Below are 27,935 nucleotides of genomic sequence, written 5' to 3' on the forward strand. Positions count from 1 at the left end.
GACATCTCAGAAGGTGAGTGTGGCCTCGGAATGTGGTGTGGTTAGCTTTTATAAGCTAGGTAATTTCATAGGCTAATGAGTGGGAGGATTATTCCAATCACTTGGGAAAAGGGGGAGATTTCCAGGAATTGGGCCACCACCGAGTTTTTGGTCTTTGATGGTCTTTTTGGCTTTGCAACTGTCATGGCACCTCTGGATGTATCATTTAACTTGCTGATATGTTAGAATGAGCATGTAAAGGATCTAGGTGTAGTCAAAGTTGCCATACAGATCCCATTTGATTCTAATCATTCTATGTTGTGTCCTCGGGCTATGTCATTCTTTCTATGTCATTCTTTGTGTTCTGCCCTCTTCTCTCCTGTATCAGTCCAGTGGTTAAGAATCTGCCTTCCAATGCAGGAGTTACAGGTTTGATCCCTGATTCAACTGAAATTCCATGTGACTCCTGGTCAAAAAAAACGAAAATGTAAGAAACAGAAGCAATATTGTAACAAATTCAATGAAGACTTTAAAAATGGTCAACATCAAAAAATCTTTAAGAAATACTGGCATTTCAAGGCTTGTGAGAACTGTATAAAACCCTATATCTACCACCACCCCAATCACTATAGAACATTTGTCACCTGCAAGGTCCCACCTGTCCTTTCTCAGTCAATCCTCCCAACCCAGACAACCAACAAGTGATCCAGTTTCTGACAGATGAATTCCACACAGGATGAGTCCCTGCAAGAGAAGTCTTCTGTGTCCAGCTCCTCCTGCTATGCATCCAGGGTGTCGAGGTTCACCCACGCAGTTGCGTGGACCAGATGGTTTTTGTCTCCACTCCAGAGTGTGGATATACTCCTCTATGTCTGCCTTCACCTGTTGAGGGACATTTGTTTCCACCTCTGGGCTACTCTGAATAAAGCTGTAATTAACATTTACATTCAGGGACTCTGTGTAAACATCTAGGAGTGGATTGCTGGGTAGTAAGGTACACGCTAGTAAAGTAATGCTCAAAATTCTCCAAGCCAGGCTTCAGCAATACGTGAACTGTGAGTTTCCAGATGTTCAAGCTGGTTTTAGAAAAGGCAGAGGAACCAGAGATCAAATTGCCAACATGCGCTGGATCATCAAAAAAGCAATAGAGTTCCAGAAAAACATCTATTTCTGCTTTATTGACTATGCCAAAGCCTTTGACTGTGTGGATCACAATAAATTGTGGAAAATTCTGAAAGAGATGGGAATACCAGACCACCTGACCTGCTTCTTGAGAAATCTGTATGCAAGTCAGGAAGCAACAGTTAGAACTGGACATGGAACGACAGACTGGTTCCAAATAGGAGAAGGAGTACGTCAAGGCTGCATATTGTCACCCTGCTTATTTAACTTCTATGCAGAGTACATCATGAGAAACGTTGGGCTGGGCTGGAGGAAGCACAAGCTGGAAACAAGATTGCCAGGAGAAATATGAATAACCTCAGATATGCAGATGACACCACCCTTATGGCAGAAAGTGAAGAGGTACTGAAGAGCCTCTTGATGAAAGTGAAAGAGGAGAATGAAAAAGTTGGCTTAAAGCTCAACATTCAGAAAACTAAGATCATGGCATCTGGTCCCATCACTTCATGGGAAATAGATGGGGAAACAGTAGAAACAGTGTCAGACTTTATTTTGGGGGGCTCCAAAATCACTGCAGATGGTGATTGCAGCCATGAAATTAAAAGACGCTTACTCCTTCGAAGGAAAGTTATGACCAACCTAGATAGCATATTCAAAAGCAGAGACATTACTTTGCTAACAAAGGTCTGTCTAGTCAAGACTATGGTTTTTCCTGTTGTCATGTATGGATGTGAGAGTTGGACTGTGAAGAAAGCTGAGCACCGAAGAATTGATGCTTTTGAACTGTGGTGTTGGAGAAGACTCTTGAGAGTCCCTTGGACTGCAAGGAGATCCAACCAGTCATCCTAAAGGAGACCAGACCTGGGTGCTCATTGGAAGGACTGATGCTGAGGCTGAAACTCCAATACTTTGGCCACCTCATGTGAAGAGTTGACTCATTGGAAAGGATCCTGATGCTGGGAGGTATTGGGGACAGGAGGAGAAGGGGACGACAGAGGATGAGATGGCTGGTTGGCATCACCGACTCGATGCACAAGAGTTTGGTTGAACTCCAGGAGTTGGTGGTGGACAGGGAGGCCTGGCGTGCTGTGATTCATGGGGTCGCAAAGAGTCGGACACGACTGAGTGGCTGAACTGAACTGAACTGATGGTAAGTTGATGGCTTCCCCAGTGGCTCCACGGTAAAGAATCCAGCTGCCAGTGTAGGAGATGTGTGTTTGATCCGTGGGTCGGGAAGATCCCCTGGAGAAGAGAATGGCGCCCTTCAGTATTCTTGCCTGGGAAACCCCATGGACAAGGAGCCTGGTGGGCTACAGTCCATGGGGTTGAGAGTCAGACAGGACTGAGCAACTAAAACAGCAAGGTAAGTTTATGTTTAGAGTGTCCTGCCTGGGGGTCACAGGTGTAGCCCTTCCCTCTGGGCTTGGAGCTGGAAGGGATTGGCTGAGAAACTATGGTGGGTGTGGCCTTGTGGTTCACCCAGCTCATTTCAGTTCAGTCGCTCAGTCGTGTCGGACTCTTTGCTGACCCCATGGACCGCAGCACGCCAGACTTCCCTATCTATCACCAACTCCTCGAGTTTACTCAAACTCACGTCCATTGAGTCTTTGATGCCATCCAACCATCTCATCCTCTGTCGTCTCCGTTCCCTTCTCCTCCTGCCTTCAATCTTTCCCAGCATCAGGGTCTTTTCAAATGAGTCAGTTCTTTGCATCAGGTGGCCAAAGAATTGGAGTTTCAGCTTCAACATCAGTCCTTCCAATAAATATTCAGGACGAATTTCCTTTAGGATGGACTGGTTGGATTTCCTTGCAGTCCAAGGGACTCTCAAGAGTCTTCTCCAACACCACAGTTCAAAAGCATCAATTCTTCGGTGCTCAGCCTTCTTCACAGTCCAACTCTCACATCCATACATGACTACTGGAAAAACCACAGCTTTGACTAGACAAACCTTTGTTGGCAAAGTAATGTCTCTGCTTTTTAATATGCTGTCTAGGTTGTTCACAACTTTTCTTCCAAGGAGTAAGCGTCTTTTAATTTCATGGCCGCAATCACCATCTGCAGTGATTTTGGAGCCCAGAAAAAGTCAGCCACTGTCTCCACTGTTTCCCCATCTATTTCCCATGAAGTGATGGGACTGGATGCCATGATCTTAGTTTTCTGAATGTTGAGCTTTAAGCCAACTTTTTCACTCTCCTCTTTCACTTTCATCAAGAGACTCTTAAGTTCTTCTTCGTGGTGTTCTTCTTCGTGGTGTCACCTGTATATCTGAGATTATTGATATTTCTCCTGGCAATCTTGATTCCAGCTTGTGCTTCATCCAGCCCAGAGTTTCTCATGATGTACTCTGCATGTAAGTTAAATGAGCAGCGTGACAGTACACAGCCATGACGTACTCCTTTGCCTATTTGGAACCAGTCTGCTGTTCCATGTCCCAGGGGCCCCTTCAAATTCCCATCCTGCCCAACACTAAGCTTAGAACCAACACTGGCACCAGGGCAAAAGCCGTTCTGCCCTGCTGATGTTTAAACAAAGTCTGAAGCCCCTGAGGTGAGCCTAAGCCCTGGAAGCTTTGCTTAATATCCCCTAGGGGAGGACAAAGATCTTTCCTGGATGAGATCACTCGCTCTCCCTTCAGCAGTGTGCTCTCTTGGCTGGAATTAGCTTGGATAGGCAGGGAGGTGGTGGCATTCTAGGGAACTCCTCTTGAGGAAGCTGGCTACATTGTTCTAATTAATCCTCTTTATTATCCTGGGTGAGATAATCCAGGCTCAGAGGACCTAGGTGGCTACCCCAGTCTCCACCCTGTGCCTGGAGGGGACCCACCCAGGCAACGTCATCAGTTCAGTTGTCCAACCCATGGTTGGGGGAAGGATCAGGGCTAGAGGAGGAGGAGGGCCTCCCACACACCATCAGCAAGTAGTGTTTCAGTGGAATTTGAGGAGCACATTCATTTGTGGGCATCACGGACTGGGGTGATACAGACAGAAACTCCTAGGTTTTGCTTGTAACCTCTACCACTCTTTGGAAAAATGACCCAAAGTGTCAGTAATGACTTCACCATGCTCTTTTGTGGTCCTGTTGGAGCATCAGTGAAGGATTACTTAATTCAAGGCCAGGGTCACCAAACTCATTTTGTAAAGGGCCAGATGGCAAATATGGCTTTGCGGGTCATGCAGTCATCTTTGCAGCTACTTAGCTTTCCAGGTACAGCTTGGAAGCAGCCAGACAATAAATAAGCAAGTGGGTGTGGCTTAGTAAATAAAGTAAATAAACTTTATTTACTAAGGTAGGCAATTAATCTCCACAAAGTATAAAAAAAAACTACAACTCAAACAATCCAATTAGAAACTGGTCAAAGGACTTGAGTAGGCATTTCTCCAAAGAAGATAAACAAACGGCCAATAAGCACATAAGATGCTCAACATCACTAATCATTAAGGAAATGCAAATAAAAACCACAGTGACGAACCACAATCACTAGGACAGCTATTTTTAAAAAAGCAGAAAACAATAAGTGTTGGTGAGGATGTGGAGAGATTGTGATTGCTGATGGGAATGTAAAATGGTGCAGCTTCAGTGAAAACCAGCATGGTGGCTCCTCAAAATACTAAAAATAGAATTACTAGTAATCCCACTTCTGGGTATATAGCTAAAAGAATTGAAAACAGGATCTGGAAGAGACACATACATACTCATCATATTCGTAGCCACAGTATCCACAATGGCTAAAATGTGGAAGCAACCCAAGTGTCCATCAATGGATGAGTGGATAAACAAAATGTAGCATATGCATACAATGGGGTATTATTCAGCCTTTAAAAAGAAGGGAATTCGAACACACACTACAACACGGATGAAACTTTTGGACATTGCTGCTGCTGCTGCTAAGTCCCTTCAGTCGTGTCCAACTTTGTGCGACCCCAGAGACAGCAGCCCAACCAGGCTTCCCCGTCCCTGGGATTCTCAAGGCATTATGCTAAGGAAAATAAGGCAGATGTTAAAAGACTGTAGGATTCCAGTTTGATGAAGTACCTAGAACTGTCAAATCCACAGTGACAGAAAGTGGGATGGTGGGTGCCAGAGGTGTTAGTGGGTTTTTGCGGGGTGGCACATTAGTGTTTAATGGGAATAGAATTTCAGTTTGGGAAGATGAAAAAGTTCTGGAGATGATGGTGGTGATGGCTGCACAATGATATGAATTGTAAACTTAAAAATGGTTAAGATGGCAAATTTTAAGTTATGTATATTTCTTAACTATTAAAAAATAATAAGAAAGAAAAACACAAGAGGAGGGCTGGATTTGGCCCCTTAGACCATAAGTTTGCAATCCTTGTTGCAGGGGTTCTGCACCTGTGTTTACCTATCTGTTGACTATAGATTGAAAGCTAAGGATCTGTGACATTATCTCCAAGTTAACTTGCAGGTTTCTGTCAAACAGAAGATAAACAATTTCTCTGAAATAGAAAAGATAATCAAAGGTTAAGGTTTTACCCTGGGAAACAATAACCAGTTCTGAATGTGACTGATCCATCTTATTCTAACATTCTTTTCAAATCCCTGTAAATAACCAATTCCTCAAATTTCCCCCAGGAACCATTTTCCTATCTGGTTGCTTCCCTTATTATTGAATTAACTAAACGTCTAGCCCACTTTTTGTGCCCCATTCATGTAAGAGTTTTAACTTCTTGAAAATTACACTGGTGAAGTCACAATGACACGAGCCCTCCATCTGTTTTAAGGCACACGGTCCCCTCTCCCCTCTCCTGGGACAGACACTACTAATCAATCACAGAACTCTTAAGAACTCTGAAGCTTAAGGCTGTGAGGAGCTGCCATCAGTCCCTTTGAAATAACACCTGTTCACTATTCCTTTCACAGAAGGTGGCACCTGTACTGGAGCCCTGTCTGGGTAGGCAGGTGGCACCTCTATGGAAGGTGATGTGTTTTGTGTGTTGAGTAAGCAAGTAGGAGGCGGTCTTCATTCTTTCAGCAAATTTCTTTACTGATTGCTGGGCACTGAGCTGAGCACTGGAGGTCAAAGATGAGCAGGATTTAATCCTTGCCTTTGGAGGTTTGGGGGGCTTCCCTGGTGGCTTAGATGGTAAAGAATCTGCCTGCAAAGCAGGAGACCCAGGTTCAACCCCTGGGTCAGGAAGATTCCCCTGGAGAAAGGAATGGCTACCCACTCCAATATTCTTGCCTGGAGAATTCCATGGACAAAGGAGCCTGATGGGCTACAGTCCATGGGGTCACAAAGAGTTGGACATGACTGAGCGAGTTTCACTTTTGGAGGTTTGGAGACCTACAAGGATGAGGAGCAAGGGCTTGCAGTGGAGAGGCACCAATTCCTTATACCATAGGAGTCTACCTCCAAAAGGTTGACATGGGCATGAATTACTTCCTGTAAAGAGTATTGCCTGCATAATGCAAGGATAGCCGATTCTCACTGTTCAAGGTACTGGGAATGAAAACTGTCACCTGCCACATCCTTCAGTAAACAAAGGGTGTTGCAGCCATCAAGCCATCACATTACAGCTGCCCGGATGGGGCACTCTGAGGCAACTTGGGCTGAAATGCACAGGATACAGGCCCCAGATTGCTGGGGTGCACATGAAAGGAATGATTTCAATGAGCTCAGTCTTTGTGTCTTCCTATACACAGAAAAGTGCTAAATTCCTTAAGTCGAGATATCTGGTTTTCCTTAATGAACACTAATCTTTTGATGTTCCAACTACCTGGTCTTTGTTGCAAGTCTCCTATGTATCCTGGCTCCCCCTTTGCCTCTTTGGAGTGGTCCACTCTCAGAGTTATCTGAGATGCCATGTCCTAGGCTTAAGTCCTCAGTTTTGTTCTTCAAATAAAGCATAACTCTCAAATTTTAGGTTGTGCATTTTTTTCAGTTGACAGTACCTATGCTCTATGATGGTGCCACCAGTACCGAATTAACAGATTCGGAATCTGCTCCAGGAAAAATACAGAGTTAGGCTCCTGCCACCCTCCAGTCACATTTTTGCCAACTGTTCAATCCATCATGGTGTCTTTATGTGAGTTTTTGTTCTTATTTGATACAGGCGGTTGATTCATTAATATCGTTACATTTTGAACAGCGAAATCACCAAGAAAAAGCACAAAGATTCAAGGAGTGCGGCCCTAAGTAGTTCACACGACACCTGTTTGCAATGTGAGCGCTGCCAACACAAGGCGGTCACCTCCCTCACTCTCATGAGGGCATGAGGGCCTCAGGAGACTCAAATGTTTTATCCGTAAAAGCATATAAGTATGGATTTGAAAGTTATAAAAAAAAGTTAATGAATAGGCAAATTTGCAAATATGGAATCTGAATAATGAGGACTGACTCGGCACAGACCATGGTGGTCATGTCCCACAGAGGAGGGTGGCAGCCTGAGCCACTGAGCAGGGCCCAAGGCCATGGGGATCAAGCATATGTAGCCTCCCCACTTTTCCTCCCTCAAGGGCTTAGAAAACTTTTCCAGATGCATATTCCATCTCATCTGCCCCCTCCTAACTTCTACCCCATCAATTCATAAGTTAAGAGTAAAGATCTCCTTCCCAGGGTGGGTGGACTCCCTCTAGCAATCTTAGCCCCTCCTGTCTGCCCTGCTCATTCTTTTCACTTTCCTGGGTTGAAATTTTACAACTCCTTCTGCAGTCATTGCTCATCTTGTTTCCCAATCCCAACCACTGAACAGCAAGGTCTTGGGCTTCCCTGGTGGCTCAGTGGTAAAGAATCCACCTGCCAATGCAGGAGACATGGGTTCCATCCTTGGTCTGGAATGATCCCACATGCCTCAGAGCAACTAAACCCATATGCCACAACTACCAACCCTGTACTTTAGAGCCCAGGATCCACAGCTACTGAACCTATGCACTGCAGCCACTGAAGCCTGAGCACCTAGAGCCCATGCTCGGCAACAGGAGAAGCCACTGCAATGAGAAGCTGTCACACCCACTGCAACTACAGAATAGGCCCGGCTCACCACGACTAGAGAAAAGCCTACATGAAGCAACGAAGACCCAGCACAGCCAAAAATAAAATAAATAAATAAAATTATATATTTTTAAAAAGGAAGGCCTTGAAGGAGGGGATTCTCTCTTTTTGTCCTGTGGCGACTCCTGGCATTAAATAGTCATTGAATGAAGTGGGGGGATGGATGAGGAGATAAGGGCAGGCTGTGGCTGACCCGTAGCTCTGCAATACCTGGTCCTTGGAAAACAAAGATGACCTATTGTCCAGCTCTGATAGCCTCTGGCCCCAGTCCAGGGTAGACAGCCCGCATGTCCTGAGGCTTGGAGTGGGGTTTCTCCTTGAGTGGCCTGGGAGCCTGCCCCTCAGAACTGCATCCCCACAGGCTGATGCAACCATCCAGGGCTATTACTGAAGATTGGGAGTGGCAGCAGAAATTGTTGAAGATTCTGCATTTCCAAAAGCAATACTTGAAGGTGATAAGAGCAATTCACACTGTACTCAAGGCGTAAGGTGAAAAGGACTTACTCTTCCCAAAGCAACTGCTGTTAAAAGTTTCTCCTGTGAGAATCCAGACTCTTGTCGGCTGTGTGACTTTTGAGCCTACTACCTAACTTCTCTGGGCCTTAAATGTTCTCATCTGTAAAACAGGGATTTAATAGTAAGTACCTCATGGAATCGCTGTGAAGAATAAATGTATTAATATATAAAAAGACAATAGCCTGGCATATGGTAACCAATAGTTAGCTGTTATAAATTATACAATGTACTGTACATACATACATATAGTTCTAAGTACCCTATAACTGTAGGTGCTCAGTCGCTTTCATGTCTGACTCTGTGTGACCCCGTGGAGTATAGCCAGTCAGGCTCCTCTGGCCAAGGAGTTTTCCAGGCAAGAATATTGGAGCAGGTAGCCATTTCCTATTCCAGGGGATCTCCCGACCAAGGGATGGAACTTGCATCTCTTTCGTCTTCTGCACTGGCAGGCGGATTCTTTACCACTGTCCCACCTAGAAAGCCCTCTATATATGTATACAAATATATGTATACATTTGTAGGTATTGTATACACATCTCCTTCTCCAGTGACTTTCTAAAATGACAATGACCAGTTCATTGTTCGAAATCTTGCTTTCATTGAATTACATACTTTGGAGCACTTTTTTTTTTTTTTTTTGCCGAGATCCATAGTATGTGGAATCTTCCCCAAGAAGGGATTAAACCCCTGTAGCGGAAGGGTAGAGTCTTAACCACTGAACCACCAGGGAAGTCCTGGAGCACTTTTTATCTGACCACTTCTGCCTTTAAGAATCTGCTGTGTATTATTCCATAAAAAAGATGCATCAGAATTGACCTAACCTTTAGGACTTCTGGGCTATTTCTTCGGTTTGGTGCAGTTTTGGGGAAAAGTTTTTAACTATTGAGCACAATTTTAAATGCTTAACCTGCAATGCAGTAGTTGTTTTTCGAAGAATTTATTCTATCCAATCCCCAGCCCTGGGGTACGCAGTCGCCAGGTATTAATGGCGACTATGGCAAATGTGCACCGCTAGGGTGCACAGACAAAGGACGTAGTGCAAGGCAGCTGGAGGAGAACTGGCTGGAGGACCAACCTTGGCCTATGACCAGGCTTGTAGCTCCCATGCCATTACCAAGGGGGAGGGCCCGTTATTGTCCCCGCCTAACCATCCGATAGGTCCCGCCCCTAATAGGACCCGCCCACTATGGCCCCGCCCCACAACCGGCGCCACCACCTACTAAGCGCGGCCACTGGCCAGGCCCCGCCCCTCCCAGGCCAGGCACGCACCAGTCCCCGCCCCTTCCTGGGCAGACCCGCCCCCAGGCTCCGCCCCACCCGGCGCTCAATGCGCTTGCGCGGGCGTCTCAGGCTCCGGGCCCCGGCGGCAGCGGCTCTTTTGTTTCCCCGCCGGAGCCCGAGTCGGATCCGAAGCTAGGGTCCGAGCCCGGGTCAAGATCGGGTTGGAGTCGAATCGCGTCCGCATCCCGGGCTGCCCGATGGGGTGCGCCCCCTGCCTACCGCCCCCGGTCTGTGCCGTCGCCTGAGCCCCGGCCTGCCTGGCCCCGTCCGCGCCATGGAGCCCGGCCGCGGCGGCCTGGAGGCCGTGGGCAAGTTCGAGTTCTCGCGCAAGGACCTGATTGGGCACGGCGCTTTCGCTGTGGTCTTCAAGGGGCGCCACCGCGAGGTGAGGGGCAGGCGAGCCCGGGCAGAGCCCTGGCGAGGGCGGCCCCCCCGCCCCGGGGGCCCCCCACATTCCGCTCCAGGGACCCCCTTATTCTTACCGCTGGGCACCCCCCGTCCCCACCTCCACATCCCGGAGACCTCTTCATCCCGCCGGGGGCCCCACATGTACATAGCCAGGCGTCCCCTCATCTCCACCCCACAGCCCCGGGACCATATCCCTCATACACTCCTGACCGGTCATCTCCAGGGACCTGCCAGGTGCTTACCTGGCTTGGGCAAGGCCTTCAAGGGGTTGCCAGGTTCTCGGCACTTGAGGGACACCCACGCTTCGTTTTCAGAAACACGACCTGGAGGTCGCCGTCAAGTGCATTAATAAGAAGAATCTCGCCAAGTCTCAGACTCTCCTAGGGAAGGAAATAAAAATCCTCAAGGTGAGCCGACACCAGAAGCCAGAGGGGCGAGGGTGGTGGGTGAGTCCACCTCACTCACCGGAAACTTGGCTTTCTGTCCTAGGAATTGAAACATGAAAACATCGTGGCTTTGTACGACTTTCAGGTAAGGCTTGGGGCTGTGGTTGTGGTGGGGAGGGGGTGTGCTCCCCCCAGGCTGGCCCCAGCTTAGCTTCAGGCCCTGGTGGCTCCCGTTCCCAGGCCAGCTAACTGCTGGAGACCCTGTTAGGAGTAGATTGTTCTAGGCCAGCATCTCCTGTTGGGGGAAGGAGCTGGGCACCCGTATGTGTTGGATGGGTGTTGGAGGCCTGATGGGACCTTAGAGACCCCACCCTCAGTCCAGTTCTTGTGTCTGGGCTTCCTCTGGGCATGTTAGGAGAGCTCCCACCTTCCCTGGCACCCCAATTGCCACGGGCACCAGCACTTTTCCACCGAGGGAGGTCTGGCTACTGTGTGGCCCTCCAGAGGTGTCGGACCCAGTGGTCCCGAAGGTGAGTCCTGTCCCCAGCCCAGGCCCAGGGTTATCCTGCCGGCCTGGACCACCTGTCTGGGCCGACCGATTGTTTGTTGACATTACTCCAGTGGCCTGGCATTGGCCAGTGTCTCCCTGCGTCAGACTGGGGGAGGGGAGGAGCCAAGGGAGATTCCTTCTTGCTGGCAGTTGGGGCCAGCCACCCAGGCAGGAGGCAGGAGGGAGGCGGGCACCCAGCTGATGAGGCCACCCCAGGCCTAGCTGGCCCAGAAAGCTGAGGCCAGCTTCCCTCAGTGCCCCTGGCCTGTGGGCCTGGCGGTGGGGCCCAGCCTTGGCCCGGGTCTGAGACCCTGGAGACCCAGTTTGGGACCGAGGAACCTGAGGCAGCAAATCTGAGGGCCAAAGTGCTGACTAATGGTTTTGAAACCTGTTTACTGAGGCCACGGGACCAGCCCCTGGCTGAGGGGAAGTTCCCAGCCCGACTGTGTTTTGGTGGCCTCCTCCCTCCTGCCCTGTCCTCTCCCTCCCCCTTCAGAGCTGGGCTGTGGCCTTGGGTGCTGTGGCATGACATGAGGTGACTTGGGGAGGGCCCACGTCCAATGTGACAGCGAGAGCCAGTGCCTGGAAGCTGTGTCCTGGGGCTAAGAGGGCGGCCCCCTGTCTCCTCCTCTTCTTCCTCCTCTCCCACTCTTCCCTACCCGCCCCCGCTTCAGACACACACATATATACACACTTCTCTCCCTTCTTCCCATCCTGGCTGGGCCACACACCTGGTTGTGGGCAGTGCCACTTCCTCCAGGGCTGGCAATGCTATGGCTTCCCCTGTGTGGAGGAAGTGCTTAAGGGCCAGCCAGCCTCTCATTTCCAGGCTCCTCACCTGGGGCTCTGTGCTTTCAGCCCTCGGAGTGTAAGGTGGTTCCCCAAGTCCTTAGACACCAGTCTGAAACATGCTTTGTTTAGTTGCTAAGTCGTATCCAACTCTTGTGATCATATGGACTGTAGCCCGCCAGGTTGCATGTCCATGGTATTTCCCAGGCAAGAATACTGGAGTGGGTTGCCATTACCTTCTCCACTGAGACACCCATGGGACCCAGGAAATCATGGCTTTAAAAAACAATTAATGATTTGACTTAAAAATGAAGAAGCAGTACAAAAGGGGTGTGGAAAAAGGTGACTCCACCACCCCTGTCCCAGTGAGCCCCATCTCCCCCAGAGGGTCTCTCTGGGATCAGGATACATCCTCATGGACCTTTTTGCTGCCACACCATCCACTGTTCTTCTATGGTATTTTTTGCTTAAGTGTGTGTTTTGGAGAAAGTCTATGTCACTCCACATTAACTGTCTCAGTCCTGAGGTGAGAAATGACACCCCCTCTCCTTCCAGGAGAATTATCCCCCATTCCTTCTGCAAGATTCAGAGCCCAGGCTCTGAAGCTAGGTGACCTAGTTCCAGTCCTGGTTCTGCCACTTAAACTAGCTGTGTGTCCTTGGACCAATATCTTAATTTCTCTGTGCCTCCATCTCTTTCTCTGTAAAACAGAGTCTGGAGTTGTTTGGTTGAAACTGTGTGTCTTAGTGTTGTTGATGATCGTGGCTGTGGGTATTATTTGCAGCTGTGGGCGTTCATGGCCCCATATTCCACAGGTGACCTCACCAATCCGCCGCTGATGGAACATGGGGTTATTCTGGGATTCTGACATGTCAGCAGTGTGGTGGTGACTCTCCTTGATTCACCTTTGCCATGTGTATGTGTCTGCAGGGTGGATTCCTAGAAGTAAGAGGATGCGTATTTTAGTTGGGAACAGTTGCCAGATTGTGGTCCATTGAGGATGGACCGTGGACACAGCAGTGGTACCTGTGAGAGGGCCTGTCTCCCCACATCGTTGCCAGGAGATCTGTTATCAGAGTTTCATCTTGGCCACTCTGAGTGGTGGAAAATGGTGTCTCGTATGGTTTTGTTTTTCACTTTTGAGTGAGGCTCAGCATCTCTCCTTGTGCACAGGAACACTAGGAATGCCTCCTGCCCAGGGATGTATTCCTGTAGGTCTTATGATTCCCAAGGCTGGACAGCATGGTGTTGAATGGCATGGGCCCTGTGCCATACTGCCTTTCTGGGCCCAGCTCCCCCATTTACTTACCTGTGTGACCTTGGGCAAACTACTCAGCCTCCTGCTGCCTCTCTGTTACCCAGAAAATTGGAGATTTTAACAGTACACCTGTGTCGTAGGGTGGTGTGGTGACAACTTGAGTCTATATATATCAAGCGCTTAGACCTGTGCGTGCTAAGTTGCTTCCAGTCATGTCCAGCTCTTTGCAACCCTAGGGACTGTAGGCTGCCAGGCTCCTCTGTCATGGGATTCTCCAGGGAAGAATACTGGAGTGGGTTGTCATGCCCTCCTCCCTGGGATCTTACCAACCCAGGGATCGAACCCAAGTCTCTCATGTCTCCTATACTGGCAGGCGGGTTCTTTACCACCAGTACTACCTGGGAAGCCTGGTTAGACCTGTACTTGGTACTTAATAAGAGCTATATAAATATCATTGATTTGTAGGAACTCTTTATATATTGGAACTGTTTATATATTAAGGAAAGCCCTTCTGTGATAGTTTACAAATATTCCCCCTCAGGTTGCCTCTTGTCTTTTGAGGTGGTTTTGTTTTGGGGCCATATGGAATAGTGACTATTGTCAGGCCAGGCTGATGTGGGTGGGTGGTAGGTAGGCACCCGGCAGGGGTGGGGGTGGGGTGGCGGATGGGGGTGGTGCTCTGTCCTGAGGCCTGCAGACTTGTGGGGAGGCACCTGGAGCCCTGGCCTTTCCTTGAGGGGTAGAGGGTTGGGCCCTCGGTCTTAACGCTAGCCTGCTGTGTGGTGTCCAGATGTGCTCTTTCTGGGGAGAGCGGCCATCCTAGGAATCTGGGGACCAGCCCTGCCCAGCGTGCCCCGGGAGGAGGGCCTTCCTGAGGCCTGCGTGCCGTCTGGCTGGTTCCCACAGCTGGATGACTCACTCTCGCCAGCCTGGCCGACAGAGCCAGCCTCTTGTGACTTTGGGCTGGTGGACACCTTGTCGGGGGTGGCGGGGGGTTGGTCTGCCTCTCTGTGGGAACTTTGAGGACAGTGGCAGCCCTTGGCCTTGCTTTTTTCAGAGCCCTGGCTCAGTAGTAAGTGGACTATGCCGTCCCAGGGAGGACCGTGTCGATTCTGTGTTTTCCATTCTGGAAGTGTCCTTGCTTTTCCCGAACCCGGGGCAGGCCCGGCATGCGGGAAGAAGGGGGCTGGAGAGAGCAGCCGGCCTCCCCTTCCCCCCTCCCGGGAGCCACAGGCACACAATAGAAGCTGAAGGAGGCTCCGTGAGGACGGAGGGTGGGCCTTCCTCCTCAGGGTGGGGCCGGGCATCCCTTCCTGTCTGGGCGCTGTCCAGGAGAGCCCAGCCTGGGGGCAGGGAGCAGCCTTGCTCCCGTGGGCGGCCGCGCTCTGGCGCTGGCTGTGGCTTTTGCCACCTTGTTGGGAGCCAAGACAGCCCACTCCCCAGGAGGTAACTAGGTCAGTGCCCGCCCACCCACCTGCCCACCAGGCCCAGCCCAGGATCACCAGACAGAGTGGGCTCGGCCCAGCCCTGGAGCTCGGATCCTATTAAGCAAAGCACCTTAGCACCCTGTGGCGGGGCAGCCTCCTACGTGCCTGGGCGCCCGTGCCAGGCTGCTCAGGACACCTGGCCCTGACACCCAGGCCAACCCCGTCCCCAGGGCCTGTGGGCACACCACAGAGAGAGAGAGAGGGTTCATGTCATCCTGCCTTGAAGGCCTTGCCCATTCACCTCAGGCGCACAGGTTGGGGCTCACCGCCCCCTGCCTTGGGGGCCGCACGGTGGGGTAGTCAGGACTCCGGTACCCAACCCTTCCCCTCCCTTGCCAGTTGTGTGAGAAGCAGAATTGCAGGACCTCTCTGCCCTCAAATAGGAGGACATCACTGGGACCTGCGCAGTCCTCAGGTTGCACTGGGGGTGACTGGAGTGATGGAGGTGGTGGCCCTGCTGTGCTCCCTGCGGGGGCCGGGGTCGGGGGGGGGGGGGGGCAGCGCCTCAGCCGTGTGTGTATTCTTGTGTTAATGACGTAACGGACCCCTGAGGACAAGAATACAGCTGGTAGTGCTCATCTGCCTACCTTCTCTCGCTCTGGGATCACTGCAGACCCAGGAGGCAGTCAGGTGTCTGGACTGACCCCTAAGGAGGAGGCCTGCCCTCTGGAGCCCACTTGGTCCCCACTTCCTGGGGGAGTTTGTGAAGACCAAGTTTAGCTCATGAGGAAACAGGCCGAGGCAGAACCTTTTCAGGCTCCGGGTGGGCAGCAGGCTGCCAGGGGCTGACCAGCTGTGCCCTCGAGGCCGCACTGACTTCTCTTCCCCCAGGGGGCCCAGAGAGTCGTCTTCTTCAGGGAAAGGTGGGTGGTGGGGGATGCCCAGCGAGGCCTCAGGTGGCAGGAGGGCCTGGGCACACAGCCTCCTTGGAAAAGTGTTCCACTGGGGGCCCTGCAGGCCCTCTCGTTGGGGCTCTTGTCATTGGACCTGGCATGAGGGGTGGCGGGGCCTTGGGCACGTTTCCTGACCTCCTCAGGGAATGGCCAAGGCTCGTGCCAGCCGGCTGCTTTAGTGCCTTACAAGCTGATGCCACTGGCGGGGAGACAGGCCCTGGCCTAAGGGGCCCTCTGATGCTAGGCTTGAATCCCACGTGGTGAGGTTTGGTGGGTGCTACTCCCCCCGCCCCCCACCCTTGACTCTCTATGCCCAGTAGGACCTGTGGGGTTTGGGGCGAGCCCCAGGGCAGTGGGCCCTGTGGGGTGGCACAAGGGAGGGAGTGCGTCTGGCCTGGCATTTGGAAGCTCCCTGGATGGAGTAGGTACGGTGGGTATGGGGGTCCCGTGGATTCCTGGGTGCGAAACACAGCATGTTGTCATTGAGGCCACAGGGACATCCTGGTGAGGAGGTGATCATGAGGTGTGGATGCTCCCAGATTTGGGGGACGACAGGTGCATCTCCCAGCTGGCAGGCCCCTCATCCCCAAGCGGGCATGGTGGTGGCAGCGTTCCTGCCAGGCCTGGGTGACTCTGGGGACAGACACCCTGTGGGCATGGATGCTGCATCCGTCTCCTGTCCTTGTCACTCAGTCCCTGGCTCGGTGGGTGAGTTGGGGGCTTTTCTGGGAAGCAGGGGCCCTGAGTCCCCGCTCTGCTGCCCGTTTGGCTGCATGGCCCAGGTGGGGCAGGGCCTCTGGGCCACTCGAGACAAGGGTGTTCCCTGGTGGGTGAGTTTGGGAGCCTGCTCAGCACGTCCGTCCGCAGAGGTGGCCATGGTCCGGGTGACAGCAGGTGAGGGAGCAGGTGGCCTGGGTGTCACGGGGAGTGGGTGTTCTGATCTCCGGGGTTATTTCTGGGTCCTTATCTCTGGCACCTCCCTCCGCCCTCTGCTGGGTCCTCTGCTGGGAGCCTCCAACTCTGCTCCTGAGCCTCCATGTGTCTTCCTCTGTCTTGATCTCCCTATTTCTGTCCCCCTGTCTCCCGGTGTGCCTTCCCCGCTGGCCTGGGCCCCCCTAACCAGTCCATGTGTGACCTCCTGGGACTCCTTCCTTCCCCTACCCTGAGTTATCTCTGCCCACAGCTGGCCTGGGAGGGCGGGGCCTGCAGGCAGCTCCCACGCTCTCACTCCTGGGGGGAGGGGCAAGGCCCCTGTGGACTTCTGTGGACAGAGCCTGCCCCCCTCCCGGAGGAGCCCCAGCTGGGCACTTTGGAGGCTTCTTGCATGCCTGCTGGGACACAGAGTAACCAGCCTGGGGAGGCGGGGTGGGGACATGTGGAAATGGGCTTGATCCGGGCCCCAGCCAGCTCTAAGAGGTTTCCGTGTTGACCTCATCCCTGCTCCCTGGGGTATCTCCATCCTAGACCCACAGGCCCTCTGTTGGTAGAGCCCTGGAGGCAGGGTGGAGGGGTTTTCTTGTTACAAGACACTGACATTTACACAGAGGGTGTCACTAGTGGCTTTGTGTCACTGTTGATGTGGGTCTGAGCCCGGAACCAACCTCCTGGGGGCAGGGTGACTGGGTCAGGGTCCTCTGTCCTGCCGGGTGGGAATGGGGACATGTCTGAGACCTGAGTAGGAGTGGAAGGCGGTGGCCTGCTGCTGAGGGGTCAAGTCTATCTGGGCCTCGGGTGCCCTCCCCCAGAGGCCACTGAGATATGTCCCTCCTGCAGCCACCTCCCCCTTGGGGCTCCCCCCTTGCCTTGAGAGCTACAGGGCCAGCTCACACACTTGCCCCCTTGCAAGGGGATGGGGGGTGGGTTAGAAGTTGGAGTTCCTGGGAGTAGCATGCTGGTGAGGAATGAGGACTTGGTGGTTTTGCGGGGTGCGGGGAGGGGCGGCGGGAGGAGCTCTTCCTGGTTTCCAAGACCCTGCAACGTACTGGTGCTGAAGGGGCTTGGGGACCTTGTCCTGGCTGGCAGAGCCCCCCGCAGTTAGGGAAAGCCCCACCTGGGGAAGACTGGAGGGAGTGGTCTGCAGGAGAGCGAAGAGTTCAGGTCCACACCTGCCTGGTGGACTTGGCTCCTCCAGCCTATTTCCTCATCGGTGACCTGGGATCTCAAGGGCATCTCCCGTAGGGACACTGGTGGGGTTCCACACCAGTCCAGGCAACAGGCCCCTCAGACTTGCGGGTGTGGACCGAGCCAAGGATGCCAGTGTCTCCTTGAGGCCACGGGTGGCCAAGGGCTGAGCCGGAAGCTGGCCTGGTGCTCCTGGCTAGCAGTGGGCTGGCAGCACTGACCTGTAATCCTCTTGGCATCTTTGAGTCTGAAGGCAGGAGTGGTTGCCTTGGCCTGAGAGACAAGGCCCTCATACCCCAGTTGTGTCGTTTTTGCGGGCCTGGATCCCCCACCAGCTGGGTCCACTCGGCCACAACTCGCCACTCAATAGGACAGGAAGTCCCATCAGGACCTCAGGGCTGGAGCTGACCCTGATCCTGTTGGAGTCCTGGGGTTACCGGGGGCCCTCCCTGGAAGGTGGGGTCGTCACTCCAGCCCTGACATCTCTCCTGGGACCTCAGCTCCTTTCCCGCCTTGACAAACAGAGTGATATGATTGGCTCCTCCTCCTGTCACTCAAACTCACTTGGCCCTCAGATGTCCTTATGTCCTGGTCACTAACCAACTGTCTGAGCCCTGGTGTGACTCCCGGAGCTGCTGCCTGAGCCCAGGCAGTATGTTGAGGACAGCTGCAGAGGCCGGGCACCCAGGTCACACTGGGGCTAAGCCGGGCTTCCCAGACAGTTGCCAGACTGGGGGACAGGGCGTGCTCCCCACCACCTCTCACTGCCTCTTCTGTGTCCTGCAGGAAATGGCCAATTCCGTCTACCTGGTCATGGAGGTGAGTCCTGGCGGCCGGCTGTAAGAACCAGGAGGCTGGGCCCTCCTGTTTCTCAGGCCCCTTGTCATCTAGGGGTTAGAAGTTGTCCTCATGTCTGTGGGCTTACCAAGCCAGCAGCCCAGCGGCCACAGCAGGGGCTGAAGGGGTGGTGAGCATCCCCGTTGACCTCCTTGAGAGTTGCAAGGCATGTCTACCCCAAGTGCCAGGGGAGCAGGTGTCCTGGGGTTGGGTAATGGGGAGACCTGGGCTGGGCTGCAGGGTCTCCCCTGGCAGCTGACCAAGACACGTGGCTGGTCTTTTGCAGTACTGTAACGGCGGGGATCTGGCCGACTACCTGCACAGTGAGTGGACACCCGCGGCTGAATGGGCTGTGTGCTCACCTTGACCCAGTGTGAGAGGTGGCCTGGTGTGAACAAGCTTTCTTAGGCCTAAAGGTGGTGTCGCCTGCTGGGAAGGATGGAAGGGTGACTGAAGACCTGTTAGGGTTACATGCTATGTCAAAACCACAAAGGATGGCCTTGCAGGGCAGACTTGGTCTGGAAGGGTCACTCTTAAGCTGGGCTCCATTCAGTCTGCTGGGATGTGGTGCCCTACGGGGTGTCCCTATGGCCACTGATTGGTGGCTCTGCAGGAGACAGGCCTGTCCTGAGCGCTCTGGACTCCAGAGATCCCTGGCTATCCACAGGGGGCAGGCCTCCCCAGGGTCCTGGCAAAAGTGGGGAACTGCTCTCTCACCTGTTGGATGAGCCCTTCGCTGGTTGAAGCTGGACCTGGGGCTTCTCAAGCAGCCTCTGGCCATGGTGTTTACCCTGAGCAATAGGTGGAGGAAGCTGCTGAGAAGTGGTCCTAACCTGAGAAGGGGCAGGGTGTGCTGGGCGACACCCTGGAGCTGGAGGGCACGCTGGAGCAGCTCAGGGTCAGGTGGTGCAAAGGGTGGGTTCAGAGGCCGCAGGGAGCAGTAGGAGGAGTAGGAGGCCCCTCACTCTGGGTGCCCGGGTGAGCTGTGCCCACCTGAACCCCGTCCCCTTTGCAGCCATGCGCACACTAAGCGAGGACACCATCCGGCTCTTCCTGCAGCAGATCGCGGGCGCCATGCGGCTCCTGCACAGCAAGGGCATCATCCACCGGGACCTGAAGCCCCAGAACATCCTGCTGTCCAACCCCGGCGGGCGCCGCGCCAACCCCAACAACATCCGGGTCAAGATTGGTGAGGCGGGGTGGCTGCGGCCCGGGGGCCCCAGGGGCCTCAGCCGCCCCCCTCACACATCTCTCCTTGCCTGCAGCCGACTTCGGCTTCGCCCGGTACCTGCAGAGCAACATGATGGCAGCCACGCTTTGTGGCTCCCCCATGTATATGGTAGGTGGCTACCCCCAGCCCCTGCTGCATTGCCCTGTCAAAGGGGGCCTCCATCCACACGGGAGCAGGGTCCCCTCCCGTGTCCAGAGCTGAGCCCCATCCTGTGGTCTCACCTTGGGTGGCAGCCGACATGGATATACCATTTGTTCCCCACCATGTCTATGGCGTTTGACACCTGGCTAGTGTCTGTGTGACTGGGTGGCCCCTGGCTGGTGTCTGTCCTGATTGGCTGATGCCTGGCTGGAGGCAGGCCTTGGTCAGCACAGTTCAGTGTCCATGCTCACCACACAAACTTGTACGCCCCGCAGGCGCCAGAAGTCATCATGTCCCAGCACTATGACGGGAAGGCAGACCTGTGGAGCATCGGCACCATCGTGTACCAGTGCCTGACAGGGAAGGCGCCGTTCCAGGTGAGGGCCCAGGGCAGAGGGGTCTGCTACAGGTGTGCGAGTGCTCGTCTCTGCAGCCTGCCATAGTCGTGGGTCGTTAAAGTCCTGCAGCCTCCCCTCCACTTGCATGACATGATCACCCAGCTTCCCACTGTGCAGTCACTTCAGGGCTCTATCCTGCTTAGAGCCAAGGCCGGAGTCTCCACTGGTTCTGGAGCACTCCTGTGTTTGTCCATGTGTATGTCTGAACCAAGTGTCACGGCCTCCCTCCTACCCATTCCAGTGCCGAAGTGAGCCAGGACATTGATACCAGGACCCCAAACTCTGGGGTATACCCTACATTTGGAAGGCAGTGGCCTGTCCTGCGCTGGACCCTAGAGGGCCCGTGCGTCTGAGCCCACCCCACAAACACGCGTCCTGCAGTGACTCCATGGCCTGACCTCGCAGCTCTCCTTTGCCACCAGCTTGCCCCAGAGCCTCTGTGCCTGCCCAGTGACCTAGGCCAGCCTCCACCCCCAGCTCCCTCCACCCCTCCCTGCCTACTGTTTTCCCCGTGTGGGCAAGCACAGGGCTATCCCTGGCTGGCATGTCAGCCTTGGGAACGTTGTACCCTCGTGCCTGGAACAGTGCCTGGCACATAGCAGGGCTCAGTGAATGATTAATGAACACGCATGTGCCAGCCATGTGTTATCAAGGGAGGCAGGGCCCACTTGTGGAGCAAACTTACTCTAGGGCCCTCTTCTGGAGCTGGCACATTGGCTACTTTTCAATTTCAAGAAGCAAACAACCAGTTGCAGCAGTTACCCAGAAGTCATCCACAGCAGGTGGGTGGAAGGCCCAGCAACCTCCTCTGGGCGCCCCCAGCCTCTGCCTTTGTGCGGTCCCCGCGATTCCACAGCCTGAGTGGGGAGAGGGGCACTCCTTCTTTGGATGCGTGGGAGGGCCCTCAGTGTTCAGGCAGGCAGGCTGGCGGCGCTGGACCGTGGATCTCTCGGGGTCAGGTGCAGAGTGGGCGGTGGCCAAGTGGAGCGGGCGCTCACTCCTCACCCCTCCCTGCCTTCCAGGCCAGCAGTCCCCAGGACCTCCGCCTCTTCTACGAGAAGAACAAGACGCTGGTCCCCACGTGAGTGCCCCTCCCCTGGCGGCAGACCCCTGCCTGCTTCCTCACTGCCCCGATCAGGCTGCCCTGTCAACGCTGTGCTCTGTGCCCCCAGCATCCCCCGGGAGACCTCAGCCCCGCTGAGACAGCTGCTCCTGGCTCTGCTTCAGCGCAACCACAAAGACCGCATGGACTTTGGTGAGTGCCGGCCGCTCGGCCCCCTACTCCTTCTGACAGGCCTGGGGGACAGGGGCCCTTCTAGCTCTCAGCCTTGCACCCCTCATCCTGCACCCCCAGCTTCCAGGGCCCCTGTGGCCACAGTGAGCGGGTTTCCCCATTCCCACAGCTCCTTTCCCAGCTGCACAGATAGAAAAACCCCCACTTGTGCAATAGGCAGCGTTGCTGGGAACTGTCGGAAGGGTGGGTGGAGCCCAGCCTGGACCACACTGGGGGTGCCAGATGTGTTCAAGAGCTGCCAGCTGGGGCTCTGTCTCCCCCCGTGCCTGGCGTGAGGCAGCCAGGACAGGGGCCAGAGCCTGCTGGAGCTCAGGCCCACAGGAAGGGATGGTGGGGGCCCAGCCTTCACCCTGGGAGTTCTGTTGTCAGACCCTCCTGAGCCCTGCCCCAACTTTTCTCTTGCAGATGAGTTTTTCCATCACCCCTTTCTGGATGCCAGTGCCACTGTGAAGAAGTGTGAGTCCCCTGAGGGTTCTAGGACTCCTGTGCCTCCCTTCTCCCCATGGGCTTCCAACCCCACCCCCACTTCCAGCTCCCCAGTCCTGCTCCAGCCTGTAGTCCCTAGGGACCCCCAGGCCATGGAGTGGGCTTGAGCTCAGCTGACTTGGTGCAGCGGGATTGGGGAGGTGGGGGCAGGGGCCTCGCACAGGTCTTCTCCCTGGCTTCCTGGAGGGTGTGGGGTTGTCATGGGCGGGGTGGGAGTGTGCAGGGCCCGGCAATATCCCGTGCTGACATGCGCTGACCCACACCCTCCCCCAGCCCCTCCTGTGCCCGTGCCCTCGTACCCGAGCTCGGGGTCTGGCAGCAGCTCCAGCAGCAGCTCCACCTCACACCTGGCTTCCCCACCGGTGAGTCACACGCAGGGTCGGGGCTACGGGCTCCTCTCCCCTCGGCTTTGGGGCATGTAGACAGCTGCAGGAACCCTGTTGGGGCTTCTGTCCTACCCAGGCCCCCACGTTTATTTCTGCAGTGTTGTCTGGTCAGATGACACCAGACTTACACATTCTGCTTGTGGACGTGGAGCGGTAGAAGTGGGTGAAGTCCCCTTTCAGGGCCCCCTCCCCGGTTGTGTCCCGGAGGCTGACCTGATGGCCGTCAGCGGGTTCAGGACTGCATCAGCTCTGAACGTTCTTGTGCATGGGTGGACACGGACAGGGGCCCCAGGGAGGATTGTGTGCAGGGGTCCCTGTGTCCTGGGATCCGATCCTTGCAGCCCATGTTCCCAGTACAGGGGTGGGGTGAGGTCTGCCAAGGTTGTGCGCGGGGTTGGGGGTGCTGGGACTTGAGCCTCCACCTGTCCATCCGTCCGTCCTGCTAGGCAGGGACCAGGGCTGGACTGGTGGCGGAGAAAACAGCTCTCTGGTGCCCCGTCTGCTGAGCGTGGCACAGGGCTTGTGCACAGGCAGCCTTGCCCCCTGTACACGTCCCCAGCGTGCCAGGCTGTACGACCCTTCACAGGACGGAGGGAGAAGTGGAGGGTCACCTGGAAGGGGGTCTCCCTGGAGCTTGTGGGAGTGAAGCGCCTCCTCACCCTGGGGGGCAGGTGGCTCTGTGAGATGACTGTCCTTGTGGGGAAGTCACAGGCGAGCGTGACCCGTTGGGGAGAAGATCATGCAGAGCCCTGGCCTCGTCCCCAGCAGCCCTGCTTCCCCCAGGCCCTGGGCCTGAGTCTCAGCGGGCTCCCCTCTGACCCCCAGTCCCTGGGGGAGATGCAGCAGGAGCTCCAGAAGACCCTGACCTCCCCGGCCGAGGCTGCTGGCTTCCTGCAGGGCTCCCGGGACTCAGGCGGCAGCAGCAAGGACTCATCCTGCGACACCGACGACTTTGTCATGGTCCCGGCCCAGTTTCCAGGTAAGGGGCCCCCCACAGGGTGGGCAGGGGGCTCACTGCAGATGTGCCAGATACACCCCTAAGAAGGGACTTGGAAGCTCCCACCCCATATGTGGTTGGTCATTGAGTCAGAGCTGAGTCCTGCCTTTGGCCACACACAGGCCTTGTGCCCCCGAGTGTCCAGAGCGTCCAGAGCACCTGCCCATCTGTATCTGAGTTGTAGCCTATGCCCCACAACCCTTCCAAAGCCCTGTCCTGGGGTCCTCAGTTCCTCTCCTGACTCTAGATGCTGGTGCGTCTCTCGCTGGCCCTGGCCACCGAGACCAGCAGATGGGGCTGGGTGGGAGCCAGCCCTGGTGTCCAGTGGGGCACCCTGAGCCTGTCAGCTTGGCTCTGATGCAGAGGAGGGGCCTGGTACCCAGCCGAGGGCATTGCAAGGAGGACAGCAGGAGGGAAGGGGGGAACCTGAAGATCTGGGAGGAGGGGCAGACCCAGATTGGGAGGTGTGGACACCCGGCCTGAGGTTGGCTCAAGGCTGCTGGGCAGGGGAGGTACCAGGGTCTCCTTTAGAGCCCTGAGTCCAGACAGGCAAAGGGAGGTGGCAGTGTGAGTGCCACAACAGGGACAGGAGAGTGCTGGGCCCTGCATGGCCCCCACCACCCCAGGAGGAGGTGTCTGGGTCTGGCCTGACTCATCTCCTGTCCACAGGTGACCTGGTGGCTGAGGCAGCAGGTGCCAAGCCGCCCCCAGACAGCCTGATGTGCAGTGGGTAAGCATCCCCTAGCCCCGTGCCCCTTGCCCCCTGTTCTGGGGGGAGGGTAGTGCCTGCTCTTAGGTTATCTTTCGACCCTCCGGGTCAGAGTTTGGGCAGGGCCAGGTCTCCTGTGCCCAGTGCAGGATGGGGTCCCGAGGGTGATGCCAGAGTCCGTGTGCACGTTTGTCCTGAGTGGGGACTGCCTGTTGCTCTGTCCGCAGGAGCTCGCTGGCGGCCTCCACAGGCCTGGACAGCCGTGGCCGGACCCCTTCTCCTTCCCCGCCCTGCGGCAGCTCCCTTAGCCCCTCAGGGTAAGTGGGGCAGGGGCCACCTAGGCTTCCCTTGGCATCACAGCACGCCAGCACCAAGCCGGGCCATGCAGGAAGCAGTCATGTCCAGAGGCTGGGCAGGCTGCCAGGCCCCTCATGGGTGGTCCAGCAGAAGGGAGGGTTTGTGGTGGGAAGGATGCAAGGTGGGGGCTGGGGGAACTGCCAGAGACCAGTGTCATCAGCCCCGCTCCCCGAGCTTGTAGGGCCAAGGGGGCAGGGATGCCCAGAGCCCACAGGAGCAGCCCAGTCACTGTCCTCTGTCCCCTTCCTACTGGCTGGTCCCAACCAGAAGCCACCTGAGTGTAGAGTAGTGGGGAGGGAGTGCCCACAGACAGTCCCTGATACCCCCTGGAAGCAGTAGTGGCCGTGTGCGGAGACAGGGAAGCAGGTGGCTGGAGTGGCCTCTGCCCCGGGATATTGGGCCTGGGGTTCAGCCCAGTGCCCCGCCTGCAGTGACCCTGACCTCTCTTTGCCCACCACAGCCGGACTGGCACGTTCTCCAGCAGCAGATGTGGGGCCTCTGTCCCCATCCCAGTCCCCACGCAGGTGCAGAACTACCAGCGCATTGAGCAGAACCTGCAGTCACCCACCCAGTACCAGACAGCGCGGTGAGTGCAGGGCCCCCCCACTGGCCAGGCTCGTTTGTGGTAAGAACCCCACTTGGGTGGTGCAGGGCCATCTCTCAAGTGCGGTTGTGCAGGCTGCACACTGCTTAACCATCAGCGCCACCACTTGCCTCGTGGACATTCTGGCACTCTAGCTGTACGGTGACTGCTTGTGTTTATAAAACTGATGGTGATTTGTGTTAAGTTCCAAAAGAGAGTGGGAAGGGGTACTTTTCAAATTAATTCCCGGAAGCCCCTCTGAGTTGGCAGTCACCCTGGCAGGGACTGGGGACGCCCAGCTGGTTTTGGCTCCTGGCGAAGCCCATTATTTGAATGGAGGGGGACAGACACATGGCATGCTCGTGGCCCTTGCCGAGCGTGGCTGGGGACCTCACACCTTGTACCGCTTGTCCCCAGGTCCTCTGCCATCCGCAGGTCAGGCAGCACCAGTCCTTTGGGCTTTGCACGGGCCAGCCCATCACCCCCGTCCCACGCTGAGCACGGAGCCGCCCTGGCCAGGAAGCTGTCCCTGGGTGGGGGCCGGCCCTACACACCGTCTCCCCAGGGTGAGCCTATATACTGCTGGGAGACCAGCCTCTGAGTGGGACTGGGTGTCTTCACCCTGGGGCAGGGGAGGGTCTTGCTGTCCATCCCATGTTGACCCTGGCAATTTCTCTTTCCCCCAAGTCGGAACCATCCCTGAGCGGCCAGGCTGGAGTGGAGCACCCTCCCCTCAAGCATCTGAGATGCGGGGTGGCAGGTCCCCTCGTCCAGGTGGGTGCAGCCCCAGCCTGATTGATGGGTTTGAGGGTGGAGCTGGGGAGGGGCACAGGAGCTGGGCTGACCTCCCTGGGCTGGCCTGTCACTGCTTAGAACAGTGGTTGTCTTCCTGTCCACAACCATCATTTTTTTTTTTAAGGTTTATTTAAGTATAATTTTCTTTCTTTATTTTTGGCTGTGCTGGCTCTTCGGGGCTGTGCAGGCTTTTCTCTGGTTGTGGCGAGCAGTTGTGCAGGCTTCTCATTGTGGTGGCTTTTGTTGCAGAACACAGGCTCTTTAGTAGTCGCAGCACACAGGCTCCGTAATTGCCAATTCCTAGGCTCCAGAGCACAGGCTGATTAATTGCGGTACACAGGCTTAGTTGCTCCGTGGCATGTGGGATCTTCCTGGATCAGGGATCAAACCCAGGTCTCCTGCTTTGGCAGGTAGATTCTTTACCATTGAGCCACCAGGGAAGCCCCATAATCATCATTTCTTATGAGTTGAAGAGAGAAAGAAAATTCCATAAGACTGTTTAACAAGCTCCAGCCTTCAGGTTATGGAGGCTGACGAGGGGGCTCAAATTCAGCCCTCACTCCTGTCATGCCGTGTGACCTTGGGCAGGTGTCTCAGTGTCTCTGTGCCTGTTTCCAGGTTACGCAGTAAAGCGTGGGTGCAGTGTGGCTTGGGTGACTGTGAGGGTAAAGGGAATCCTGAGCAGAATGGGGGCCTCTATATACTATTGGTTGGTAGTGTGGGCTGGTCCAGGCGTCCACGGACGGCTGTGACTGGGCTCATCCTGTCCCCTCCCAGGCTCCTCTGCACCTGAGCACTCTCCCCACACCAGCGGGCTGGGCTACCGCCTGCACAGCGCCCCCAACCTGTCCGACCTGCATGTCGTCCGTCCCAAGCTGCCCAAGCCCCCCACGGACCCGCTGGGGGTGGCGTTTGGCCACCCACAGGCCAGCCCCCCCCAGCCCTCCCATGGACTTCAATCCTGCCGGCCCCTGCGCGGCTCGCCCAAGCTGCCTGACTTCCTGCAGCGGAACCCCCTGCCCCCTATCCTGGGCTCCCCCACCAAGGTAACAGGGCCCCAGACCTCCAGGGGGTGGGTGGGAGTGACGCTGTACTTCTCCCACGTGCCTGGGCCACTGGGCTTTCTCCCTGGTGGGATTCCCGCAGGACATGAGGGTCCCCAGAAGCTGGAGGTGGGGCCTGCGTGCTCCAGCACAGCCGGGCCTGCCCTCTGCGCCCAGATCTTCTGCACCAGCTGGTAGCTGACTCCATAAATCTCCCCATTTACACGCGGAGTGCTGCGATGAAGACTGGCCCCAAAGGCACAACATTTCTTGGCCCTTGATGGGAAGTATCCTGACCCTGGTCCAGGGTCCAGAGCACCAGAGAACCTAAGCTGCCGCAATGGACAGATGATTTAGTTCAGCCCTTGCTTCAGTTTCCTGTCTGTGAAATGGGGCTAGTACCTGCAGCCGCCTGATGGTGTCTGTGTGAGGGCATAGGTGCACACATGTGTGCCCAGCGTGGTACATGTCTGCATGTGTGCCTTTGCTCCAGCACAGGACGGAGTCAGCCACCCACAAGTCTCACTTCTTTGCTGTGAAGACTTGGGTCAGTGAGGGTTGGGCCTTTGCGGAGGCGTGGGGCCTTGCAGATTCAGGCCAGCACTGCTGACCCTGTCAGGATGTTAGCGTTACCATGTGGGTCATCCTCAGCACCTTCCCTGCCCCTCCTAGACTGTGCCCGCGTTCGAGTTCACCAAGACCCCCAGCTCCCAGAACCTGCTGACCCTCCTGGCCCGGCAAGGCGTGGTCATGACGCCGCCACGGAACCGGACGCTCCCCGACCTCTCCGAGGCAGGGCCCTTCCAGGGGCAGCAACTGGGCCCCGGCCTGCGGCCCACCGAGGACACCAAGGGCCCCTTCGGAAGGTGAGTGTTG

General features: G+C 55.5%; 1 protein-coding gene and 1 long non-coding RNA gene across 6 annotated transcripts in view; one reads left to right on the forward strand and one right to left on the reverse strand.

Moving 5' to 3' along the window:
• On the reverse strand, positions 1 to 10,729 carry LOC138991490 (uncharacterized). The gene is made up of 3 exons (XR_011467458.1): positions 10,561 to 10,729; positions 8,618 to 8,729; positions 1 to 445 (listed from the first exon to the last, which is right to left on the reverse strand). It is a non-coding gene; the product is annotated as an uncharacterized lncRNA (long non-coding RNA).
• Positions 9,962 to 27,935, forward strand: part of ULK1 (unc-51 like autophagy activating kinase 1) — a 22,942-nt gene continuing 4,968 nt past the window's right edge. For 2 of the 5 annotated variants that reach the window (XM_070386348.1, XM_070386350.1), the window contains exons 1-20: positions 9,962 to 10,295; positions 10,633 to 10,725; positions 10,808 to 10,849; positions 18,589 to 18,621; positions 18,926 to 18,962; positions 19,655 to 19,828; positions 19,905 to 19,978; positions 20,287 to 20,388; positions 21,432 to 21,490; positions 21,582 to 21,664; positions 22,109 to 22,159; positions 22,463 to 22,551; positions 23,344 to 23,554; positions 24,242 to 24,302; positions 24,509 to 24,598; positions 25,099 to 25,224; positions 25,639 to 25,787; positions 25,909 to 25,995; positions 26,794 to 27,062; positions 27,732 to 27,925. In XM_070386348.1, the coding sequence (XP_070242449.1) occupies positions 10,185 to 10,295; positions 10,633 to 10,725; positions 10,808 to 10,849; positions 18,589 to 18,621; positions 18,926 to 18,962; positions 19,655 to 19,828; positions 19,905 to 19,978; positions 20,287 to 20,388; positions 21,432 to 21,490; positions 21,582 to 21,664; positions 22,109 to 22,159; positions 22,463 to 22,551; positions 23,344 to 23,554; positions 24,242 to 24,302; positions 24,509 to 24,598; positions 25,099 to 25,224; positions 25,639 to 25,787; positions 25,909 to 25,995; positions 26,794 to 27,062; positions 27,732 to 27,925 (2,135 nt within the window). In that variant the 5' untranslated portion in view covers positions 9,962 to 10,184. The remainder of the gene's footprint in view (positions 10,296 to 10,632; positions 10,726 to 10,807; positions 10,850 to 18,588; positions 18,622 to 18,925; positions 18,963 to 19,654; positions 19,829 to 19,904; positions 19,979 to 20,286; positions 20,389 to 21,431; positions 21,491 to 21,581; positions 21,665 to 22,108; positions 22,160 to 22,462; positions 22,552 to 23,343; positions 23,555 to 24,241; positions 24,303 to 24,508; positions 24,599 to 25,098; positions 25,225 to 25,638; positions 25,788 to 25,908; positions 25,996 to 26,793; positions 27,063 to 27,731; positions 27,926 to 27,935) is intronic. The other 3 variants (XM_070386349.1, XM_070386351.1, XM_070386352.1) reach the window with 3 other exon arrangements.

The sequence above is a fragment of the Bos mutus genome, chromosome 17 (assembly GCF_027580195.1).
Source record: "Bos mutus isolate GX-2022 chromosome 17, NWIPB_WYAK_1.1, whole genome shotgun sequence".
Taxonomy (NCBI): domain Eukaryota; kingdom Metazoa; phylum Chordata; class Mammalia; order Artiodactyla; family Bovidae; genus Bos; species Bos mutus.